Raw genomic sequence first — 26,772 nt, 5'->3', positions numbered from 1 at the left:
CAGGAGCTTATCATCTCTGAACTAAGTCACACTTATTTATAGTTTTCCAAATGCAAAAATCATGGACTAAGTTCCCCTATTGTTCAGATTCTTGAAAAGCAATCCCAGTTATATATACTGGCCTAAACATAATAATCAAGAGAATTTATTAAGAACAATAGTCAGACTGCTTACTATCTGTGAATCAAAAGACAAAGTCACAGTGAAGAAACACCATTCACTGGTGCCCAGTGCAGAATAACAAACATGGTGAGCAGCCATACCATTGAATTTTTCACGCTTTGTAACAGGCGCTCATGTTGTTCTGCTATGGCCAGAGCAGCCGAGTGAACCTTCTGATAGATTGCTTCGCCATCTCGTGTCTGAAAGATGAATAGTCCTTCTCCTGTGTCACACATTCTGCCAAAGCAAGAACAGACGGGATCCAAATGTGAGATTTTCACTTGCTCACGGTGATCTCAACTTTACCTTGCTGCTCTAGAAGCGTTATTGCACAAGCGGTAGGAAAGCAAAAGGTTGTTAAAATATGGAACAAAGTTATCTATATGGGCTTTAACAGCCCTAGTCCAACCTCACTGTTTTAATCCATACTGGTATTACTCCTCTCAAACACAGACTCAGGTGAGTATCACTAATTTCTCAAAAGTGCTTAGCCTCTAGAGAGTTCATGCACAACACCCAGGTTTATAAATTTTAGACTAAAAGGTGGGATTAATTTGCCTTCTTTCCCTTTCAGACTTTTAATATTGCCTGTAATGAGTTTTGCAGTTTTGCCTTCCACTTGAGACCCTAGATACATTATCCTTAGCATCCCAATTGCATTGTCTTGCAATGACTAATGCATGATCAATGAATTAAAAACATCATATCCTTTTTCCTGAGAGAACAAAGTTCTGCAGCAATACAGAGTATAGGCATTTAAATGTCTTTTCTCTCTCCAGATAAGTTAATTGTAGGATGAGATTCTCTTTTACTATTACAATTCTTTAATTTGCTTACTTAAAATAATGCAACCATAACCCTTTGAAAGAATTTGGTAGTTTAGTTCAATGAACCGATGCTCCAACTTCAGCCACACAAAGACTTCAGCTCATTAAACATAAGCCGCAGGAAGCAACAGAAAACAGCATCTCTAAAACAAGGAACCGCATTCAAATTTCTTATAAACCCATTTGTCAATTAGATAGAAAACAGGAATCCCTTCTCCATTACTTTATTTTGCTTCTGGGAAACAACTTGGAAACACTAGTTTACCCTTCAAATGCTTATCTTTGCACAGAACTGCTTAAAACCTGTAACTCCGTGCCCAAAGGCCCACGTTGTACAAATTCTGGAATGATGTTCACCTTTTCTTCACAAACCTGTATATCCGATCCACTGTGTCTTATACAACTCTTGATTTAAGAACAAGCCTATACATAATATACAGTGCTGTCAGCCTCCACCTGGCATCCCCTGGGATAGCACAGCTCTCCCACCCCATCATCAGGCACCTTTGTTAAGCCATTTCTTCCATTCAAGGTGCAACCTGGATTTAAGAGCTATTTTTATTTGTTTCAAATATTAGTATTAAAACCTTTATTTTAACAGAAGGTACACAACCAGCCCTCTGTCTGAAGATAAGCTCCCACATCTTTTGACAGCCTTCAGAAGCTGTCCAGAGCACCACCAAGGAAAGGAACACACTACAGCAAACACACACCTACCTCCCTGCTTCAAACGTGAACCAAGATGGGTCCCGCCCGTAGCGTCGGAGGGCACTTAATGGCCAAGAGATGAGTTTTAGTCTGGGATTCTGGATGTCCCAAAGACAGATATTCTCAAATGTTATCTGCAAGGTACATTCCCCATGCACATCTAAATTAGGGGATGGCATCAAATACACATTGAATCTCTCTGGGAGAAAAACAAAAGGTTAGTCTAAAATCCCTGCCCATTAACTGTGCAAGTCATTAAAGGAATTTCCTACTTTCCACCTCTATTACAAGATTTTATTTCCACTTTGAACAATTAATTCAAAAACAAAGACTCAATTCCTTCCAATAACTCAATAAACTCTACATTTGGAGCAGTTAGAATGCTACACTTCAAGGGCATCAAACATTTGGTCATGCGTTGAGATACAAAAGAACTGCACCATCATGATCTTGATATTTGCAAACAATATAACTGTGTGCATGAATAAATATATTCCAAATGCTTTTGCGCATATAATTAGTTAATTTGCATAGGAAAGTGAAGTAGCCATGGGCTCAGCTTCTGCATGCAATTATTATTATTATTTATTATTCACTTTACAAAGTTGATAAATGGCCTCAGTCAGAGACTGAAAGTGTTGTACAGACATGATACAAGGAAACACAACAAAAAGACAGTCTCCATCTCCAAAATCAGCTAACTTGTTTCAGAAATAAAAGCATTATTCCAAAATAATTCTAAAACCCTGAATTGCAGCACTTAATTACCATGCTCATTATCTCTGGCAGTAATAAATATATATATATATATAAACAGGAATAGTTAGGAAAAACAATTTTTGGTACCAATTTATTTTGAATGTTCACATGCACAATCCAAAAGACTTAAAAATAATGCAATTAAAGATTTAAAAGGTCAGTATTTTATATTTTATGTACCTACCACTCTGCTCCCTCTCCACTCCTGATGCCAGCAAGTCAGGCTCTCCAAGACTAATGTCATTAATCCGTGTTCCAAGACACTCCATCTGCAGTACCTTGCACCACTCATCTGCCTCAAGTTCTGTATAAATGCCCAGAAAATCTGTGTGTAGGTATAATACATTTATGATTTCACAATTAATGCTCTTACGTTTTCTTATGTGCATTGCCGTTTTACCCACCTGACTCACAAGCAAAGGTTTTGGAGGTGTCATCATTAAAATAAATCCCAACAGCATGTTTCTTTGTGCTTTTTGGCATTCGTGAAATATTCTTCACATTATTGAGCTCTGTGACCTGAAAATAAACACAATTTGGACATTAATGGGAACCTTAAAATATATATATCCATTATTGACTGGAGAAGCTGAAATAAAGAATTAAACCAAGTTGCATAGGATGGAGAAAGAGAGCATGAACATGCCTACGATTGCTGTTAAAGAAATGTATCCTTGATATGAATCACCTCAGGCAATCAACTTGAAGACCCTGGATGCTGAAGCAGCCATATTCTTGAGTCCTTTCCTATCTGCAAGTAAGCTTCAGTGCAATCCAATCTAAAAAGAATTTAAGCCAAGAGGCAGGTAGAATCAAGTAAGACATGAGAAAGACCAATCAGTTGTAACAAAAGAAAAAAAGAGTTCAAGACAGAAATCTAACACATTCACCCATTTGGAGAAGCAAATCCAATTCCAGGACAGCTTTCATCATGGAGGTCAAAACTGGTGAAAAGCTGTTGTCTAAACTATTTTTGATGGGTGGGTTGATTATTTGTTAGAATGGTCCACTAAAAAAAGTTGTAGTATTTAGAAAGCTTTTTATCTTCAAAGATTCACAAAATAAATTCACAGAATTGTCAACACAGATTTCTGTTAATTGGTTGCCAAAAACTGATTGGAAAAATATCTTTCACTCCAACAAAAATGAACACACATATATATAGAGAGAGGGTATACAGCTTTAACGAATACCTACTATGGTTCCTTCACATTTCTCTAACGTTCAGTTTTCACGCTCACCCCCATAAATAACATTCCTAAGTTTGACTGAGGATAAATTCTTCTTTATTTTAATTCTTTATAATATGAAGGCTAATACTCCAACATGGAATCAGGAAGTTATGTTTAAATATGCATTATTAGAAAATGTTTTTCTGATTCTTTTACATGTTAAGGACTGAAGAGAGTAGGAATTTAACAAAAACGTTCCCAAAGCTGTAACCTGCAACTTTAAAACTTCATTACTTTGGTCTCAGTAGTCCTGAGGTGGAAGATTCAGGAACTGCAAAGAGATATCAGTGTTGTAGAGTCCAGCAAAAGAGACTGTTCCTCTAAAGGACCTTGGGTTAACCAACACACCCATTGCATCTCTCTGGCCCTTCATCCTAACGTCACTTTCTCCTTAGAGTCCATTTATTGCTTTTTCCTTTCAGCACAGGAGTACAGACAGTTAAAAATCACAGTTTGAAGAAAGACCTGAAAAGGTATTCTGTGTATGGAAGGGACGGCAGTCAGCAAGCAACCTATCCCCGAAATAAAAATAAGCAACACACCCATGTCCCCAAATTCACTCTGTGTGCAGTAGCAAAAGGAATAACAAATGAAAGAAACATTCTGTAGGGAACACACCAACCTTCTCCATAGCTGCCAAATTTAGAATTCAGTTTTTTCTAGCCTCCAGGCTCAAAATTTTGAAAAGTTCAAAATTTTGAGAAGTGTCAAAACTGAAAACTTCTTGATTGTACTTAATTTCGCATGAGAATTTTTTTACTCTTCCAGGAAATCCTATGATGGAAGTACATCCTCCAGTGCTAACAAGACACTGACAAACTCATTGCTAAATATGACAAATCTGTCATAGCTTATTCCCATCATACTCAGGCACATGACAGGTCAAGCACAAATTGTCAGCTGCCAGGTTCAGCTCTCACGTCCTTCTCATTTGCCAAGAAAATATGCAAATACAAGAGAAAAAAATATGTCTTTTTCATTCAGGACAGTAACTACTCTGACATTTATACTGAACACAATCACATTTTCTGCAAGTGGACACACTAATTAAATTGGTACCAGTGACAAAGTATGTATGAATACAAAAGTTAGCAAAAACAGAATTTGGCCACACATTTTGGTAACAAATCATTTAATTACCTAGGATTTGTCCTAATTGAAAGCTCATTTCTTAAAAATCAGTTGCCTAACACTCCTGCTGCTGGATATTGCAGTAATTGTCTCTAGTGTGATGAATCCTAAAGATGCAGCTGTGGGGCTCAGGGAGCTGAAGAAAGGTTTATACCAGAGGGGAAGCAGAAAACTGCTTCCCTTTGCAGTCTCAGGAAACAGAAGTCCTTTGGGCAGCTAGGAGGCTCAGAAGAACCAGCTGGTTTCCTACTGCCCATGCTCCCCATCAGCTCCTGGGGCTATGCAGGGCATGTTGCCCCTCAGCCCCAGGCAGCCTGGCAAGGGAGGCAAAGCACACTGGGCTGTGTGGGATGTTGCTGGCTCTTGCACAGCACTGGGAAAGGACAAACAAACCAACCAACCAGTATCACTAATGACCCTATCTTCAGCCTGAGTCATACACTTCCGGGCCAGATGACAGCAGCTCAAAATACTGCTGGGAACACGAGAAGGACAAGATTAGAGCCTTTGCTGTTAGTGGATACTAAAGGAGCGTCATTTCTGATCCCAGCTTCTTTTACTAGGGCTCCACCCCAATCTCCAGCTCACACCTACATACCCAAAGATTCCTGGTCTTGCACACCTTTGCTTATGTCTGTGTCATACCCATGTGCAATGCAACATCTCTGAACCCAACCACCAGGACTGAGATTTTCTCCTGCCAGTATCTTGTATACCTGCATCTGCCCTCTGGTCTATGGCTTCACATCAACAGCTGCTGGTCATTCCAATTTGGCCATTCCAATAAGATCTCAGCATATGGAGTAGAACAGAAGCCACAGCCATACCTAGCAACCAAAATTTTTCTTTTGCTTTAGTTCTCCCAGTCAAGAAAACCTTACTATATCACACAGCAGCTCCTCCTTCACCCCATAGCCCACAACAGCAGTCATTTCTCCTCTTCCTGTGTGAGGAAAGTCAATTTATGCTACAATCACTTTAGGGGACCACTAAGGAGTTATGCATAACTCAAGGTGAATAGAAGCATGAGGGCAGATGTCTTGACCAGAAGACAGTGTAACACCCAACTGGATTTTCCTTTAGAAATGACTAAATATAGAATTGTGAATATAATGGCCTCACTGTTTTGGAGCCGAGAATAGCCATATTTTTAGCCTTCTTATAAAATGCTCTGACAGGCTAGGTAGTTACAAATAAGTACTTTCCTACAATAATCTCAAAGGCAGAGTAATATATTCCAATAGAGATTTTCCAAGACACAGCTCATGCTTGAAATCCCAAAGTTCATCCTTCTGAACACAAAAATTTATTTTCATTTGATTATGCCTTCTCCTACACTTGCTCTGTACTCCCTCTAACCACGCTGTGTTATGAGGCAGACAATGCAGATTACTGGAGACATTACTTATCTTACACATTGCCTTCATAGTATTCACAGAGGTCTATTTTGCTTTTCCGAGGTATCAACCAGCAGTTTATTCATCTTTCTAAGGGAAAACTGTCCCTGTGTCAACATGATGGCAGGGGATGGAAACAGAGAGCCCACGAGCGTGCCGCTGACTGTGGTGTCAGTGCAGGCCCAACTCAGACTGGGGTGCTTGTCCCTGGCCTGCAGAGTGCAAGTTTGGGGAAAGAAGAAAGGCCGCAGAGACACGACCGAAGCCATAGCCTGAAAAACAGCTAAATTATATATGGAATTTTTCAATGTTGTTACAAGGCTCTAACTCAAGACTCTTCCTCATCACTTTGTCCCTGCCTCCAAGTACTATGTGCTGGGATAGGTGAGGAGGCAAAGGAGACCAACCCAGTCTAAGTCCACACACTACAGACAGGTGTGGTAAGTTGGTGCCTCCAGGAATCACCTCATGTACTATGTGAACACAGAGTGACTGTACTGAAAAGCACTGCTGCCATGTACCACAAACACGTTCCTCCTGAGAGCTCTGGCTCACAGCCTAGTCAAATAAAATTGCAGGTGATTGCATCCCTTGAGTGATATCTTGAAGATGTACTGAAATCAATAGTGTTGTGTCATTAATTTCACTTATCGTCAAATCATTTGTAACTCATGTTTTAGCCATGAACTGGGAGAAGGGGTATTTATATTTGGAGAACTGCTAGCTACAACAATTGGCAGCCTGGGGATTATTTTGTTCTGCACTGACTGCTTCAGAGCTCTTGCATAATGGCATTTCACACCATACAATCTGAAAGTCTTCACATACATCTGAAAACCTCCTGATTGCATTTGTTTCTGTAGAACTTTACGGGCTGAGACCAAAACATCTCACTCAAGCGTGAGGGACAGGCAGCCCTCAAGTCTGACCTCTGCCCAGCTCCAAATATCTACAGTGACATGCACATAGTTTTTGTCTCTTCTCGGGTGGTTTCAGACCAAGGTTTTCTGCAGTACGTGACTTAGTACACACAAAGAACAACAGATGGACCAAACCTGGATCTCTGGAAACCCTTCTGAAGGCTATGGCACAAGTGATAGCATCCAGACAAATTCAGTCATTCGGCTCATGGATGCTTTAGGTCCTGGATACAACCCTGCGGCACCTGATTTTTATGGCTGGCAAAAACAGTCAGTAAGCAGCTGCTCTCTCCTCCTTTTGGGGGCTGAGCTGCTGGAGTTGTCTTCACCTTTCAGAGGTACTCTGATATGGTACCAGCCCCTTCTTGCAAGACCCATCTTCAGCCAAGAAGCTGTTCCTGCTGCCAAGACTCAACAGCGCACCTGTGCTCCTGAGGGAGAGCTTGTCTAAAGATCACTTGTTATTTGACCTGCTGTGTCACCCAGCAAGGTGCTGCAAAATGCCATCATTATCCCAGGTGCCTAAATAGCCTCCCTGTTGCTCACACTTATGCAACAGATGGTTCAAATTGTCTGGCACATATGCACCAAATTCACACTAAGTGGCAGGCTGCTAACATCCCCTCCGCTGAGCTTTTGGAAAGGAGTCAGAAACAGACACCAAACACCTGCAAGTATTTGAGGCTGAAGTTTTATTTTTTGCATTTTTGAAATAACTCTCCTCCTGCTAGGCTCTTGCAACAGAATGTTTTCATAGTTAAATACATTTGTTTTATTTGTCTGAGATTAATAACTAGAGTACCTTCCCTTACATACTTCCACCCTCCTCTTTACAGTCAGGACTCTTTTACATTAAGATGAAAATCCATATAACTGAAGTACATTTCATCAGATTAAAAACTAAAATACTTGTAGAGCTGTGTGGTAAGAGTCCTGAATCAGGCTCAGGGATTAATCATTAATTTCTCGGCCAACAGTACAAACAGACAGAGCTTCACCCTGACCAGATACACTCAAGTAAAAATTCTTCTGTTACCTTCAAAAACATGCCAAACACACAGTTGACTAAAAATGATCTTAGCAGCCCTGTGAATTCAAATGACTGTTTGAATTAGGACATAATTCTCAAATATGGGTAGCCTTTCAGAACAGAACACAAGGGATCATATTTATTGCCTACACAACTGCCACATTCAATGGTTTGCAAGTATCTCATGCTTTAATCTTAATTAAGGACTTTATGCTTCTGTCTCAGCTTGCTGGAAATTCACTCAGTAAGGGCTGCAGACAGAATGCTTCCTGGGACACCCCAAGGAATATTTACTGGTAAATGCCACAGCACTAATTCCAGCCCAGCCCTGTTTATGATGCAAGATTGGCCTGTGCACATCTAACTTACTACTTACACATAACATACTCAAATTTTATAGAGAGATTATATATACATATAAAATCTATGGCCATGCCTGTATCTCCCTTTATTCAGTGGGGAAATCTCTAGTTTAGAAAAGCTGCTAATTTCCACTTGTTCAGGTACAGGATTGCACACACCCCACCATACCCCACTGTGTTCCAATGCTGCCTTTTTGAAGAAATTGAAGCCAAAAATAACTCCCAGCTCTAGGGATTCAGTTTTTACCACCGCTCTCAGAAGCTGCTCCTTCACTCACCAGAGCAGAGGAGCTGTACACAATACCCACGGCTGCTGGTGACCAGCTTTCTGTCCTCGTCATCCCCTCCAACACATAACTGCCCCCCAGACTTGTGCTGAGCCTTGCTGCATGGCATTACAGTGAAGATACCAAAATACCCTGACAAGTTGCTTTAATTTTTTTAAAGCCTCAAACCAGACATTTTGTTTGTAATAAGTGATAGTATTCATTAAAACAAATGTTTAACAGCCAGTTATAAGTAGAGTGGTCATACTTTAAACGTTTAATTTGCTACTGGTACAGTTTTGCATTAGAAAGCCTGGAAAACAATTACAAATTACACAATTCAATTTTCCAAATGGATTATTCCGTAACTAGACAGAAAGACTGTTTAAATTGCTTCTGCTGTTTCAAGGCAAGATTAATACAATCAGATTAAAACTTAGACCCCCTCGAGGAATTAGTGTATTCCTGTCAGCAGTATGCAATTAGTTGGTTCTGTATTGGAATATTAAGGATTCTTCTGGCACTTTTCAAAATCCAAACTCACTTGGAGAAAGAAGAATTTCTTCATATCCCCAATATTATTTTGCTAAAACATATGGTAATTTGTGGATGACTGTTTATATTTACCAAATGAAAACTAGAGTTACCTGAAAGGCAATTCTCTGCCCAGATTTTGTAGCCTGGATCCTAATTATTTTCATTCCCTTGTGGGTCCAACATGAATTAAGTGGGCAATTTGCTTTGTGTATGCAAATTTCCAGTTCACTTCCTAAGCTACAGATGACTGTTCTCAGATGACCTGTATTTTAATACGCTTTAACCTTTCCATGTTAAAAAAAAAAAAAAAGAGAATGACATTAGAAAGTATAAAAAGGTCAATATTACACAAAAGGTATTATTTCTTTTGTTGCTTCAAAGTTCCCTGGACAATGACTTTGCCAACTAAGTAGAAGTCTCGATACTTTAGATCGCATTTAACAAGAGAGACAGATATAGATGGGCTTAACTTATAATGACTGGAATGTTTTACATAAAAATAGATGTCTTTCGTACATACATGATTTCTAAGGAAGCATATACCCTGACAAGCAAAAGTTAAAATAATTTAAGAGGTGAATGTCCAAACCAACTGAACCTAAAGTAATGAATGAATTTCCTTTGTTCCAAAATATACCTCTAAACCCAGGTAGCTAATTGTTATCAACCCTCTAGATGGGTAAGAGTCTTCAGACTACTGGTATGGCAACAGAATGATGACAGCAATGCAAAGAAAGTGAGTTGAGGGAGGCACCAGCCATAGGGCAGGGAGAAGAAATGGCATCACATCAGCAAGATGTGAGTGGCAAGGACATCAAAATTAAGCCTCCAGCACAGGGCTGCAGAGCAGGACATAGAAATCACGTGTCTAGATATGAACAACCTGGACCCCCTGGTATAACAGCAACACTGCTGAGCTTGTGACCCAGTCTTCAAATGGGTAAGGGAGAAATCTCGACTCAATGTTGACAAGATGATGTACATCCCAGTCTGTGCCTACTCCGAGTCAGTGACTGGTACTGCCATAGTGCCAGAACAAATGCCCCAGACTCCTTCCACTAATAAATTGAAGTAACATTTGCACTTTAATTCATCACAGAAAAAAAGCAACGAAATGAAACAATTTAACACTTCAGTGAAAGAGGCAGGTGCTATTGAAATATTAGCTACATTCATCATTTTTCGTTTTCTACCCTTTACAGTCTGATGATGGATTAAACCCTTCCAGAGATTGATGGGGTGAGCAAGGGCTCCTCAGTTTTCTAGATTTGATGCTGCTTTCAACAGCATTTGAGAACTACTTTAGAACCCAAATAGGAAGCTAACAACTGTATTTCTGAAACATTTGTAATCTGTTAGTAAGGTTTTCCTCTTATACCATCATCTATTAGACTGAACTACATTCATCCTTAAATTCATTAGCAGCATCTTTTGACACAGCGACACTTGGTGTGTTAACAGGACTGCCTGGGCTCCTCATTTTTAGGATTAATTTTGTCAGAGATGCTGAGAAGCAGCCTTCTGTCCAAAAGTGACAGAATTAAAATAGTCACCAAAAGGCTCTGCACAACACCAGCTGCTCTTGCTGACCATCTGTATATAAAGACAATAGCAGTGACTATTCTAGACCCCTGGATGATGTCATGAGCATCTAAGTCCCATTAATACGATACATCAGGAACAGGTGAGAAATAATGTTAATTGAAGACTGCCATATTAATTTTTTGTTTGATTTTTAATCATTAAATATCGTTTTTACAAGACCTAGTTCAACTACAGTGTAACACGGAGTAGCAGTGACATGTTCTCCTCTTCCAACACCTCATATTTAAAACTGCTGGAAGTTGCATCATTCACCACCCTAAAAATTCCACACATCTACAAAGCTTTTTAAAAAGATAAAGTCATTTCAAGCCATGTGTACTCTTTGTAAGTTAACACATTTTAGCCAGAAAATATTAATATTCATTAGCTTCAAGTAAGGTTTGTTAAAAATAACCAGGACCTGTCAACTTTTATAGCTGATGACTCTAGAACTAGACATCCTCAGTTTCCATCACAGTAGAAAAAAAATGGGGACAATGCAGAGCCCCACTGACAAACAGCAACTCTGCAGAAGGACCAACCCACCACCCTGAGCAATCACACTTGAACAGCTCTGCTTGGTTAGCACCATTTCATTTACAGCCTGCCAAGAGCACTAAGTGTGGAGAGCAAACACTGATGGCATCACTCCCAGATCAGCTCACAGGAACAAACACCTTGCTGCCAGTTCTTCTGCCCGTCTGCACCCCAGGGGCTCCCAGCAAGCTCACCCGACCCACAGGCTGACATGGTGCTGGGAAGAGACACCTCTCCATTTCCTACACGAGGCTGGCAGAAACCTCAGCATTGCTAGATTGTTAGATCTACGTGTACATACCCAGGACCTGAAGCAGACAGAAGCTTAGGAGAAGGGCTCAGAGTGACTGAAGCTGGCAATCTAGCTTGGCAAGTCCAAAACAAAATGTGTGTGTATATATTTTATACACACACATATATAAGCTGAGATTGTTCATCTCAGGCATTTTCAGCACAAGACAGACTCCAAGACACCATCACGCCACACACACAGACACACAGAAAAGGAGACTTACAAAGTGATCTATTAATTCACTCTAGCTGGAAACAATATTCCTGGGAGCAAACATTGCATTCAAGCAACATACATTCAAGTGCATTATACTCTTCCAACAGAGAAGTTTCTCTGCTTACTTCCCCTTGAGACATTTAGGTTTTGGCCTTCATCCTAAAGCAAGCCCTAGATTGGGCTAAATTCTGATAAAAAGAACTTGGCTGAGGTTAGGTGCAAAACATGATATTTTAAAGACGTCTTATGCTTTGACAACGTTTCTCAAACCTTCAGCCAAGACTAGGGTTTGCTAGGGTTTTGTTACCTATTAATAGTACAGGTCTGACTACGTATAGTTTCAGAACATTCAGATTTTGAAAGCTATACATACAAACTTTACAGCTACTAAAATAAACATTGAATTCCCAGGGAATGGCTATGGAGTTTGCTCATTTATTCCTGTTAAATAAGCTACCAGAGAACTCCAGCTATAGAAGCTGCAGTAGTTGAACATTGACTTAACTATAGGCTAAGCTAAAAGGTAATGGGACTTTCACGGTGCTTTGGTCCACTGGTCCAGATACAGGAAACTGCTGTTACTTTACACCTGTGACAAATAAGCGATCACCTACATATCTTCTTGAAAGAAAAAAAAAAAAAAAAAAAAAGCCTGATTTAGACTCCTCTTGGATTTCATATCCACTCCCTAATCTGAACCTCAAGCCAGTGAGTGCTGCTGATATATTGCATTAATACAACGGAGGAAATACAGATTTGCATCAATAATTGACAGAACTGTACTAATATAAATGCAATGTTTCATACAGCTGGAAATCATCTTATACACACACTATACAACCCTCTCACACATCAAATGAAAAAATACACTTCTCATTACTTTTGAAAGTTCCTTAATAAAAATTTGAATGAAGTATTTCTGGGCATGACTTACTACAAATAGCCACAGGTTTGATGATCAATCAATTACAAATTACATGGCATGTAGACAGACAAGTCTGAGTTCAGATTCAGTATTCCCTCAAGATTTCCTCCTAAACGTATGTCAAAGTGAATAAGTGCAGATCAGCCTCAAGCTGAGTTGTGCTCACTGACTCCTAGCAATTTATGCACATAATTCCTAATCTTCTAATATATTAAGCTTTTGCCAACAATGATTATAAATTAAAGGCTTTCTCATTTTCATCTCTGTGCCCAGAAGAATTACACATGTAAAGTCTCAGATGAATATGAAATGTGCACAGAACACCAGAGAAGTGATTTGAGGGAAAACTGCATTCTTTTTAATACCAGTGAATTTAGCAAAGGTTTTCACATCACTGTTCACTGCCTGCACAAGATTGATTTGCATGTTACCTATCATTTCTGTAGCTGTGTAATGCACAGATGCAAAATCCAAGTAAAATGGGAACCTCTAAGCACGTGGCTTTTTTGAACTCACATGTTACTGTGCACGTTTGTTACTGCAATTATGAATAGTAGTCATTCTGAAGTATTTCAGATGTGATTTTAAAGGAGAAATGATCAAGATGAGGAGAGGAAAGGTCATCTTCTCCAAAAATAGTCATTTTCCATTACCTTAGCAAGATGGTTGCTACAGAGCAGGAAAGTGAATGCTTAGTCTGCCTCTGCTTTACCAAATGAAGGAACATACACGTACCAATAGGTTTAGAACCTTGATCATTAAAAAAAAAAAAAAAAAAAAAAAAAGTAAAACCTTGATTGTTTAAAAAAAAAAAAAAAAAAAAACAAGGCCAATTAATATGTGACAACTTCAGATTTTACTGATGGTTGTATGCAAAAACAAGCATATAATCAAGCCTTACCTTGTGATAGCATCTAAAATAAGCGGCTCGTTCATCTGAGAATTTCTCCAGCCTCTTTGGCCCTTTGCTTGAAGCTTTTTTGAATACTAACCAGCATCTCTGGTAAATCTAGAAACACAAGAGAGTAAACTTAGCATCTCCAATGACTTGAATATCACTAATATTTGCATAGAAGTTAGACTCATAAATCAGTTGCTGCTCTGGAGCTAAAATTAATGGCTTTCAGTAGTTTAGACAAAAAGTAAAATCAAGCTAATGGACAGTTACATCATATTTCTTTTGAATTACAATACAATCACAAATTCTTATTAAGACAATGGATGCTTGCTTGAAAGGTGCTAACAAGAGCAAGCTGTAATCATCAGGCTTATATACGCAGGGCTATCTAGGAAGCATATTTTCAAAATAAAGTTTTTTTCAACACTTTTCCATGTTAATTTGTTACTGGTTGAGGTCTTCTATGCTTAAGACAGATGTGAGGAAAGCTCAAGCAGACAGGTAGGAGTGCACCTTCCATCAGATCAGTGCAACAGATAAAGCTATATGTGTATACAGTACATAAAAGAGTAAAGGTGGTTACACAGGGAGAAAGAACCAAATTACTGGCTAATGAAGATGACAGAACATTTAACTGTAGAACCAAGAATTTTGAAAGTGGTATTTTGTTTTCAAGGTTCAGCTATTTAAATTCAAGTCACTCGGGACAGATTCTGCCTGTGCAGAGATTGAAAAAAAAATAAATAAATAGTTTTCTGCACCTGGAGCATTACGCCAATTCATTTCTCAAACTTCTGCCCCCATTTCTTTCAATCTTCCCACTTAGTCCTTAACCGTGCTGCACTTTCTATCATCCTTTTACATTCAAAACTTAGATAGCATACTGTCTGCACAGGGGGAAAAAAAAAAAAAAGAAATTTGAACCTTGCCAACTGTTCACAGCCTATGTTTAATCAGTAATTCAAAAGTAACACCTGGTAAGTTAGAAATAAAACAAAACTGCCACTAAAATTAGTGTGATTTCAAACAAAAAAATTGATCAGCCATTATCAAGTAGTGCACAGCTCTGGCAGAACTCCAGGCTAGCACAAATGGACTGCTCAGTGATGAGATCCATCAAAACATCTCACTGCCTCCAACTACACCAGCACCCAACAGGCAACCAGCAGACAAGGCAACTCCATCCTTTAATGGGTTTCTAACCAATGCATTCAGCACAAAACAATTATGCCCATGAAAAGTACCTATAACTAAGTAGCTGTGCATGAAAATGATTGCTAGTTGACCAGCTGTACTTCTTTCACTGGCTTTTAGCTGTTTCTATAAAGCTGTTCAGGGAACCATATTATTCCCCCCAGCTTTGTTATTCTGCCTTGCATGTGGACACTCATACTCCTTGCCCACTTGGCTGCAGAAATATTTAGCATATGGACAGGCTGCTCTGATGCCAGGCACCAGCTGAACCTATCAAGATTTTCTTCCAGTTTTCCAGATTATTGGCCAGTCAACACGTCCTGTTTAATGCAAGGGTTTGAATTGAATTATTCAAGAATTACTAGACACTGACCAAAATGAGAGCTTACTACCAAAAATTCAGATACGTACCCACTTCTACTGGAAGATACTTTTCTAGATTTACCTTCTGAGAAAATCTTGTTTGTCACGTCCAGATAATCTCAGCACATCTGACAATAAAAGCTTTCCTACCCTCTCTCCCCCAAAGTTATTCAAAAGTTTGAAGACCCACCTTTTGCTTTCCAAAAACCTACAATTTTTAAGTTTAGCAATTAGTGAACAGAGTGCTTTAGTAATTAGTCACTATACAAACATGAGGATAAGAACTATAACATGATGATGTCCTACTCAGACAATTTGCACTCAGTATTGCCTCTTTGGGGCAGTAAACATCTCAAAGCTGTGGCTCCAACATAGAGCTCAGCAGCACATGGAATTAGACACCAAATGAGAACAATCTTCTGCAAAAACACAGAAATAGAGCTTTGTTCTGCCTTCGGTCAGGTACGAAACCAGGACAGTAATCACCTTTCCAAATGCCACTGGAAACATAAGTACTACTAACACTCAACTCCACTCAAGCATGGTTGGTGGCTATAAATTGGTGCTACTGGAATTTGTTACTGTAGTTCAACAACGACTAACCCGAGACTAATTCTTGGACTCAGATTGGGATCATGGCACAGCTGGGAGGGAAAAAAAAAAATCACACCAACTGTTACATGTAAGCACCTCCAAGGATGCAAAAGCCAAATCATCCTCCAATATAAATACTGAGTATTTGAGTTGTGGTTCTGCTCCCATATTACAACAGTTCTCTGTCATAATATAATATGCTAGCGCCTTTAGGACAAACTCATCCCAACCCAAATAATTACAGCTATGAAGAATAAACATCATTCATAATGCTAACTGGAGGAAAATCAGGTCATGAAGGTTCCTTCTCTGAACTTAGTCCTCTTTCAGTATCAGAGAATCAGGTCTCTCCCCTTGTGGTATCTCTAGGGGAAAGCAAGGCCAGAGTAATCGTGTTCTGTACTGCCAGGTTAAGGTGTTAAGCTGCTTTTTTTGGCACTAGATTAGAAAAAAAAAAAAAAAAAAAAAAAAACACTTAACATGAGCTGCAGTTATGCACAGAAAGATGGCTGAGGCTCACATCCCTCTGAATTTATCCTCTACTATTCATACTGTACTGCACAGAAAATAAACAGCTTCTTTTTGCATTTACGAGCAGCATTCTCATCAAAAGAGTTATTCCCCAAAGAATGGGGTAGTTGATGAGTGAAGACGTACATGGCTTGCAGCAGAATTAATCACATAGGTACTGAAATGCAATTAGTTAGGTGAGCCATTAACAGACCACCTGCGTAATTAGAAAGACTCCATTGCCCAGTTAATACTATTGCTACTGCATCTTATCCAATGTTACACTTGCACTACAAATGCTTACTAAGAATGAAGCATTGCTTACTTAGCTAGCTCAACACCAGCAGGAAGCTTGCTTACAGTTTTCAAGGGATAAGCTGTAACAATGAATCCTCAGTTCCCATATATTTTATGTAGCCAGTCACTTTGTCTAAGGAATTGTCATTACTCATCTATCATACATCTGCCTCTTTCCAGACTGAAAAGTTTAATTGTATGTTTGCATAGTACCTGAACGTGCAATTTGGTGGCACAAATAGGGTTCCAGGATGTTCAATTAATAGAAAGATGTTTAAATCTCTCACAAGAAGAGTTTTCAATTCTCCAAAACAATACAGAGAAATACTAGAAACATCAATAGCCTCTGTTAGACCTTCTTTGCACCACTGACTTCATTGTGATTCATCCCTCACTAGATCTCTCTCCAGCATTTCCAGCAACAAAACAGATACTGTTATTCGATGTTGTGAGTAAAACTAAGGCAAGGTAAAGCATTTAGAGGCAGCACTCAAATGCAGTTATATACTGGACTGTAATAGTAGCTAAAAGTAGTATAAAGTATTTTGGTTTTATTAGAGGTAATACATAAATTTTGCCTGAATATATATTTTGGTGTTTCATTAACATAAGTGATCTGATTATTAACTCTTGCCTGCTGAGCTTATATGAACAAATTCAAAAAGAAGATGCATCCATTCACTTAAAACCTGCATAGTATTTCATTTCTGAAGATGCTGAGATAATTGCCATCAACAACCTATATTATCACTGTATCATTTATATGGCCCCATGGCATGAATACCTTGCAGGTAAACAGCCAGCACCAATCTTAACTGAGCATAAACTTCATGACATCCTAAAACTCTAGAAATAGCAAATCCAGCAGCATTTGCCTAGAAGCACTGAAAGCCTTTCAATGCAGTCAATGCACAGAAGAGCTGATGATGTGCCCAAGACAGAGAGCTAATCATAGGTCCTGTTATGAGCATATACAAAGCAAGTAATTAGGTCCTTGATGCCATCATGATCAAGTAAGTGTCTGAGACTTGTCAGTATTTCTTCAGGTTGACAACAGCACATGAACTGTTTAGATTGTTAGAGCTGTTTTGACAGCAATAACAAGAACCAGCCCCAAATCCTCTCAGGTGCCTATTCAGCCATGAATACTTAGCTCACTTATCCCTCAAAATCAACATTCCCACTATTACTACATGAATAGGAATTAGTTGAAAATACTGCTGCAATTACTTCCATCCCAAACACTTGGGCTGACAGTGATTAGATAATCCAAACAGCAAATCAGGATCTGCTGTGCTGAGAGCGAACAGCAACAGCTGTCATTTGCATAACACCAAGAACTTCCACAGCCCTCCCTATGATATCTTCTGAGAAGCCAAACCTGAAGTTTCATTCAAGCAGCCAAAATCAGCATCTCCTTCCTATGGCCTCTTCTGACAATTTCAGCCTCCAACATCCCATTGAGCAGACAATAACACAAAATGCAAGGGAAATAATGTGACTGTTTATGAAGTGGATCATCTGAAACCATAGAGGAGATCTAACATGCATGTCCAAGGTCACATCAAATCAGTTCTATTTGTGGCTCCAAGGATCAGCTGACATAAATCATTACCACAACTGAAGTCAAAGAAAGAGCGACTTCAAAAGAATGATGCAATCTGAGTATTTGGATCTCTGCCTCTCAGTGGTATGCCTTGGAAACCAGGCAGGATTGCTTGGTCACCCTCACGCTCCTTCAGCTGCTGGAAATACACTGTGAAGCAAAGGAGCTATTAACCTCAGCTGGAACTGGTCAGCATCTGGCTGACTGTAGTGGAAAAATTTCTTTTGACTTTCCCAACTTTCATGGTTCAGATGTGGTTTGAGAATACTCTCATGCAGAGATGGAAACTGAAACCAGAGGCCTCCTGCCCTACGTGAAGGCCCAAACCAGTGGTCTGTCCTCAAAGTGGGTATCAGGAGAGGACTGTCCATCTTCACTGCCTCCAAACTGATCAGAAAAGCAAGGCAAAAGAACCAGATTTGAGTTCCTAAAATGAACTAAACTAAAATTTTCTACTATACAAAGTACAAATTATTCTACACAAGAAACAAGTCTCTGAATTCAGCAACTAAAAATTACATTTTGGTCCAAGCAAACTTTAAACCAACTTTATCCCACCCCTCAGTATTTTGTTCAGCAACATACTTTAAGAAGTTTCCGCAAATAGCCTTCCCCCAAATTTCTAAATATTTAGCTGTTTTTCATGCCTTGGGCCAGAGGACCTTAACACTGGCTACTTTTAAAAACTAAGCTGAGGAACTGTATGCCTTCCAGTTCACTAAGGCAAAGCAAGAGTGTTTTCCCTTGAACCAAATGATCTCCTGCCTTCTTTGTTATTTAAGAGGGATGTAGAAGTCAGGGACAGTAGTACAAAGTCTCACCCGGCAAATTGTTCTTTTGCAAACAAGAAGTGAGCCTTCAGGGAAAGCTGCCCTATTTTATTTGTGCTGTTTTTTTCTGGTCTGCCCTAAAACAAATTCCAATGAGTTACATTTATACGGACCCTGAACTTGTGGTCAAGTAAACACAAACCTGGCTTTTTTAAAAAAAGAGCTTGATGAAAGTGCTATCAAGCAGCTTAGGATGACTACAAGAAAGCCTGGGCTATTGCCAGGAACTTGTCTTTTATGACTCTGATAACCTGTAGAAATAGGGAATGTAACAAAGGCACAGTACAATAACAAGAAGTTTCTCACAGTACAGTCTCAATATTTCTGTAGGAAAAAAATGCTGTCACTTTATCCAAGGCCAGTAGATAGCTCACTCACTGAAGTACCTCAGCTGCACATGGAAAGTCATCTAAACCTTTGTGATGAACATCACCAGGGAGTCTCCACTAGACTTAGTTCTAGAGAAAAGAACCCTTCCAACAGGGTCACACAGAAAATTAGCCAGGTAGTATTAAACTATTTGGAACTTAATTCCTGTATTTAAATAAATGTATTAATATTTCACTTTTAATTCAAACTCTGGTAAAGAGCCCTGACATAGAATTCCTAGCCAGAAGCAAATTTTGAGAAGACTGGTCCTAGAGCTTTGCATCAACAAAAACATTGCCACATATATAATAGCTTATAACTCTTTTAATTATACACACCCCTCAGACACTTTTGAAGCAGTAAGCCTCCATTTAGTAGGTGTTTGTGTAAAACTCGGGTACTGCTTTCAATTAAAAGGGTCTAGACATCAACATGATGATGTCTCATGTCATGTTGAATGGGATTGTGTGGATCTAGGGAAGATCCCTCATTTTCTACCATAACTTCACAAAATGCAAGCGCTTAATTCAAGTGTATTTTTTTTCTGTGAAGTTGTGAGTTGACTCTTCTTTTCCAGTCCAGCTTTGACGCTTGCACACTTAATCCCCATATACTATTGACAGCTGTTCAGCTCTATTTAACTCCGAAGAAACACGATGTAAGTAGAAAATGATTACAAGTAGGTGGATTGCTAGGAAGAATCACATAGCTGTAACCATACCTAACTTGTACTGAAACATATTTAGCATGATGTATTCCACAATTCCAGTGCACAGAAATGCAGACCAGTTCCCTGGCTCTGTATAGTAAGGTGCAAAATTGACCACATTATCTGCAAAGATATAGCTGTACTTGGCAACAAGACGATTTCACTTTCCCAGAATACCCATTTAATGTTAGTGTGTTATGAGTAAGCTACATTGCATTATTCATTGTGATCAGGTTATAATAACTACATAAATCAAAGTTGGTTTACATCAAGCTATCTTCTGTGGGGGATGAAAGAAAATAATCTAGATTTCACCTTCCCTCGAGAAACACATTTATAGAGACAGACCTCAATCCTTTTTCATACTCAGTATACATCTCCAGAAACAATATTTTACAATAAGAATTCATCCACAGCTGCTAATAGGGAATGAAATAGCAATATTGTCCCTGTGCCTGTTCAGAATGTACAATATTGCTCAATATTGCAAAGCTTTTTCCATGAAGTTACAAAATCCATCTTTGGCACTGGCCAGAACTGTCTATAAGACGTGCACAAAAAATACTTGGCAGAACTTTGAGTCTACACACCTTGTTTTACACTCAAGCATATTAATGCAAGGCACAGAGAATGCCCACTGCTCTAAAATATGAGCCATTTTAATCAGTCTTTCCTCTTCAAAAACTCTTCTCTTCTTAGCCCCCTCCCTACCAACTGGAATTACATCAACGAGAAGTCAGATTTTTGTTAACGATTCAGGCTCAGAACTCAAAGCCATTTCTCTAGCCTTAGTTTAAAACATTGGACAGCTGGATTTGAGCCTGCAGATGCATTCCCACTTGGCACCTTAGTTAGAAGGTAACTTTGTTCTACAGAAAAATATTTTTGGTCCTTCATGACTACAGAGGATTAATTCCACATGCAAGATTTACTTACTGCCAAATATCCTCAGTAACCAAAACGCTGTGTGTTGTGATCTAGGGTTCATTGTCTAAGTCACAGCAGAGTGGTGAGAGGTGTAATCTAAGCACAGACAGTAAAATGACTTGCTCAAGATTACTTAACAACTTAGTAAAGGAGCTAGAAAAGGATCCTTTGTTTTATCTTATGTCTGTACCATGCTCTGTGGCAGCAGATGTTGACAGGCAAACACGAGCAGAATTTTACAGGTTTTGTTTATAACTGGTATATATTAGTCATCGGTTCATACAAAGGCATATACGCTCAATAAAAGTCTTGCCACTGCTGGCACAGATCACCTCCGGCAGATTTCAAGATGGGATGTGCTCATTCAAGGATGAGAAGTGATTTCCCAATATATTCCAGCTGGGTAAGAGATTTATTTGTTTAAAGAAAGGGTCCCCAGGAGCATATGAGAACCCTTTCCAGCAAATCACTGCTAATGTCAATACAGTAGTTTAGAAGCAACACCCCCTCTTCAAATTGTTGATGTGCGCTGGACACAAAAGGTCCAGAGTTCATAGGTATTTTAATTACAAAACCTGGCCAGATGCTGAAGCACATTCAGTGCTCTCTGCCATACATCTCTGAGGGCTTTGGAACCATGGGTTTAGCCCAGCCTGGGCAAAGAAGCCACCAGACTCAGGGGAAGACCTAAAAGACCATTCTGGACCTCAAGGGCTGGGCAAAGTGCTCAGAGCAAGCAGGACACCTGTAGCAGAACAGTGATATCTGCCCTGATGTAAAAAGACTATTCAGATGACAGGACTAAGGTTTAGGACTTGCCCACCCCACAAAGGTGTCCTAAGCGTTCTGCAAAGGAGTAATTTATTTCTCATCTCTACTCAGAGCGAGGTAGCTTGAATCTGCAGAAGGAACAAGAAGCAATGCTGCTTGATACAATGGAGGGCAATATAGAAGTTGATTCATTTTTTTGAGCTTCTCTAATGACTACCCAGGGTTTCATGGCCTGGAAGATACTAAAGCAAGACTTCAACTTCCAGTTTACCTTCCCTGCAAAAGTCCTATGTTGGATGCAGTATATTTAGGAAGAGAGCATTACCTGAAAGAAAGCATTATCCTTCTACTTCCAGGCCTTCCTTTAACAACTTACATCTTTCACAGTATAGCGGTTTGGGTTTTTGTTTAGAATCTCTCCCCACCCAGACCCCAATACATCAAAAACGGATAGTTTTGTACTGTGTTAGGCCATCAGAGGAGAGTGCCTCCAAGCACCAAGAAGTATTTACGGTAGAAGCCCTCTCTTTCTAGTCACAGGTTAAAAAAAAAAAAAAAAAAAAAAAAAAAAAAAAAAAAAAAAAAAAGTCTGACTGAAGCTAAGTATCCAATCTAGTTCCTTAAACACCTGCTAAGCTTTATACATGGACACAGTTAATTCTAGGCATGAAACTGGATAGGTGAAAAAAAAATCAGCCTAGGACTTGTAACTAGTAAAGGAAGAAAATAGTAAGGGCTTCAACACAAACTGCAGACTGACCCTGTGCAGCCAGCTCAGGCAGGCTGAGCACTGCAAAACACACTTGGATGTGCTGCCCTACTGGGTCAGGCCATTAGTGCAGTCCAACAAATTAACACCATTTAGTACTGTATTAGAATTAGGTAACTTCCTAGTAACTTGAAATGACTGCAGTGAATTATGGTTTAGGATTTTTTTGTTGCTATCTGACTTGGTTACTTTAATTACATGGCATACAGGGAAAAATAGTATTGATATAGCTCATTAACAGTTCATGAAGCTCACTAATTAGTACATCATATGCAAAGAGGCTGCAGAGAATGCACTAACCCTTAGTAACAGCCAGTCACAGCTGTAACAAGAACATGTGCAGCTGTTAAAGTGGTGGTCGGGGGATATGCTCTCCTAAACTCTGCTGTCCAGAAGGCCCAGATGGAAGTTGCTTTGTGTTTGGAGATGACCTGTACTTGTTCACAAACCCTCAGCAAGAGGCTTTGCTTCAGCCTCCCATATCACAGTTTTGTAGGACTTGTATTTCACAGCTGGACTTGCAGTTTTAAGACTGCACAAAATGAGAGAGGAAAGGCAGAAAATGCACACAGACCCAGCCTTTCTCTTAGGAGAATGTTCTTCAGCGGTGAGCTGCCAGCATCCCAAAGCCAGACACGGGAGAAGGGCTTTAATTTCTCAGTCTTCAGTGACTGACTTGAGCAATTCAGCTGTACCTGTTGCCACCTGCCCACCTATTAAATGGAGTTAATGACGCTTGTTAAGTGCTGCTTGGAGAGCTACAGATGACAAATGTCCTGCAAGCACATTTCTGGCCTGCTGTCATTCTTTGCCATTCACTAATTAATTTAACTGCAAGCTTTGGGAAACATCACAGGTTTGCTGCAACAAATGTAGTTCACATTACCTCCCATCCCCATATACACCCTCCACACATTTCAACAATGACTACAGATATCCTTCAGTCCATCATGCCACCCCAACACAAGGTAAAGTTATCTTGTTCGTTCCACATTTTTCTTTCACTCCTGACAACAAAACTATGCAGTGAACCACCGGTCATTCCCCCAACCTCTCTGGAGGTTGGATCAGTTTTAAAAATCAAAGTGAATTTACATGAAAGAACAAATAACACTCCCAAGTGAGTCACTGCAAGCTGGGATTCACCAAAACACAGTGCTTCATTAGAATTGACAGAATTACAGCCCATTATATCATAGTAACAAGCACTTCAGCATTGCCTTACAGGATTGCAGCAAAAAATTCAAGTAATTTGGCCTAGACTGCTAGACGGACTGATGCGCTGTTCAAAGCTGCTGCAGGGGAGAGCCCACAGCAGTCAAAACATATTTCCCTTTTCAAGCACTTTAGTGAACTGACTTCAGAGTGATAACCTTAAATGTATTCTGAATTACTGAAGGTATGTGCACAAAAGGATTTGTCATAGCAGAGTGCCGCCCAAGGGCCTACGGTAAGTAGATGGACTCTGTGCTTCATATAATCTGATGATCCTCCATGTAAAAGCTCAGTTGCCCTACCAGAACTTTTAAAGCTGTGACCAGATAAAAAACTGTCACCCATTTGTCCCAAAATTGTCTCCTCTCAAACATCTTGCTTCTCTCCAGAAGAGTCAGCTTTCAGACAGTATATGCTGGAACTTCCACATGTGCTTTTAACTGTATTATAAAAAAATAAAAAAAAAAAACAGACAACTTTTTAGTAAAAGCGCAACTGAGGCCAGTTATTTTGTTGTTAGTTCAGTCTTGCTTCAAAACAAACATTAAAAGCAGGATTGTAGAGCCAGTATTTCCCTGGTACATTTCAACTTCCCTCTTGTTCTTGCAGTCCTCTTGCATTTGTCCAGGCAAATCTACACATCAGCTCAAACAGACAAACCCAACTCCTAGTTATTTCTCATGGCCCAGCTGTGTAGTGCTAATTAAGGAAAGAATTCAAGAATTCAATCACATTTAGGTAGAATTCCTCCTTATGAAAGTATGGCCGTTGCCTAGAAAGCGTCTAGGAAAACGTAGCAGGATACTGTCCTAATATGCACTGCTTCATTTAACAGAGAACAGCCACTTGTATTTTACCATAAGCACTGTGCCAAGAGTACGCCACTCACTAGCATGCAGTTAATTCAGTGCAATCAGCTAGCATCCATCCTCAGTGGTGTACAGCCATTAGTGAGAGCATTAAGACTAATTTCCCTTCGCTGACCATAGGGCATTGATAATTCCCCAGATAAACATTACTCAGTAAGGAAAGGAACAATTTTATCTTCTACATTAACATTACTGGGGAGAAATACCACTGAATTTACAGTATTGATATTTTGAATTGAAATGTTATGTTATCTTCAGTAGAGGAAAGGGGAAAAAAAAAAAAAAAAACTTAATTCTAATAGCTTGAACTTTCACTGGTATTTCTGGCAGCACTTGATGAAGTCAGACAAGAAGATAATAGGAGCAGTCCATCAACTTCAGTGGTATACCTAAAACTAGAGAAACTTCAAATTAAGATGTCAGTCCCAGGTGCAGACCCTACATCTGTTACTTTCTTTCAAGCGTCTCCACAAACACTGCAAAATGTTAATTTATCACTGATGCAGCTTCAGAGTAATGCCCATACACACAGCAGGAGAATTACCTTCACACTGAAACAGATTCATGATGAAACAGCATCAAAATCAGGAATGACTATAACTTCACTTGTTTGTAACTGGGTTTTTCTTTCACTGCATTTGCAGGCATTCTTGGCATACCTTTTCACATGCCTAGCAGCAGTCACCTCCAGGAAACTTACAGACCTCTCTCTGTCTGACAATGAAAGAGCAAATAGTGAGAATGCAGACCTGGAAACCACAACTGGCAGAAGATGGCATTGTTCAAGATAAAGGCAGAAGAACCAGGGTGTTTTGGTCAGGTTTGCTTGACTTGTTAAAGTGAAAACTTCATAACAAGGTGGCCAGTGGGTAAGAACAGCTTGTTTACGAATTACCATAGTTTATGGGAAAAGGTAAACTTGGAGTCTCAGAGTTTTGCTTAAAAAATGCTAAGCCCATCTTCCAAAGAAAGACATGAAGAGTTATTTCATGGAAAACATACGCTGGAAAGCACAAGAAAAGCTGTTTCTACTTCTAAAATGGGCCACCACCAAAACAGGAATTTCTGATTCCAAATGATGATCTGCACAGTCTCCCACCTTGTCTTTCAGAGAAACACTGGAGAAGTTCTTAGGCCTGGTTTCTGCTTTTTGTTTGTTTTGTGGGGGAGAAAACAGGACACCATGCAAGGTGAGGAGCAGCTACAGAATAACGAGCTCTCTGCAACACAACTAGGCTTTGAGGATCTTTGCTTCAACTCCAGAGGTAACCCCTATCATGACAGCAACTGCCTTGGCCTCAAGTCACATTGACTTTGTGCCAGACGAAGTCCAAAGGGAACTTGCTTTTGGGCTGACAGACCTAACACCAGCAGCCAGACAGAGCTGCATTTGGCCTGATGATACTCCTCCCTGCCTAGCCCAAGGGTAGAGGCTCACACTTTCTAAGCAATGTCCTGGATCCTATCCCTGCCACCACCACCAAGTTCTAAGCAGCAAGAAATTTTAATATCTGCGAATATGTTCCAACACCTTATTTAACAGTTTTCTAAAAATACAAATCCAACAGGCTTAATATCTTGCAGGTTGAATTTGGTACATATGAAATCTGTTCAATTTTTCTCTCTTGATGCTTCCAGACTGAAAGGAGCCAAATAGGCAAATGCTAGTTTGATTACTGAAGCTGCTTCAAGCGTAGATAGATATAGGCAGACTTTTCCTTCTCCTGCCCCCTGCAACTCTTACATCATTCTTCTTTCCAGTTTTCACAGCTCTTACTCTAAAATCCTCGTGCTAACTCTCTGGCATGCTTATTCAAGCACCACTCTCTTTAACCATATGGTTCTAGTCCTGCAGATTGTCTCTCTCCCACCTTACCTCTCCTCCCACAGGGTTTCACAGAAACATTGCTATGCAAAACTTGTAAAAGTATATGTCATTTTACATATTCAACACCGATCTTCTCAA

At 39.6% G+C, this 26,772-nt stretch overlaps 1 protein-coding gene across 3 annotated transcripts in view; it reads right to left on the bottom strand.

Moving 5' to 3' along the window:
• The window catches only part of DOK5 (docking protein 5), a 43,000-nt gene that overhangs the window by 7,747 nt on the left and 8,481 nt on the right, over positions 1-26,772 (bottom strand). The window contains exons 2-6 of one of the 3 annotated variants that reach the window (XM_084296482.1): positions 13,787-13,894; positions 2,861-2,975; positions 2,641-2,781; positions 1,707-1,896; positions 264-399 (exon numbers count right to left, since the gene is read on the bottom strand). In XM_084296482.1, the coding sequence (XP_084152608.1) occupies positions 264-399; positions 1,707-1,896; positions 2,641-2,781; positions 2,861-2,975; positions 13,787-13,894 (690 nt within the window). The remainder of the gene's footprint in view (positions 1-263; positions 400-1,706; positions 1,897-2,640; positions 2,782-2,860; positions 2,976-13,786; positions 13,895-26,772) is intronic. The other 2 variants (XM_084296484.1, XM_084296483.1) reach the window with 2 other exon arrangements.

The sequence above is a fragment of the Netta rufina genome, assembly GCF_964035555.1.
Source record: "Netta rufina genome assembly, chromosome: 16".
Lineage (NCBI taxonomy): Eukaryota > Metazoa > Chordata > Aves > Anseriformes > Anatidae > Netta > Netta rufina.
Note: the sequence above shows the minus strand (reverse complement) of the source record. Positions and strands in the feature narration are given on the sequence as shown.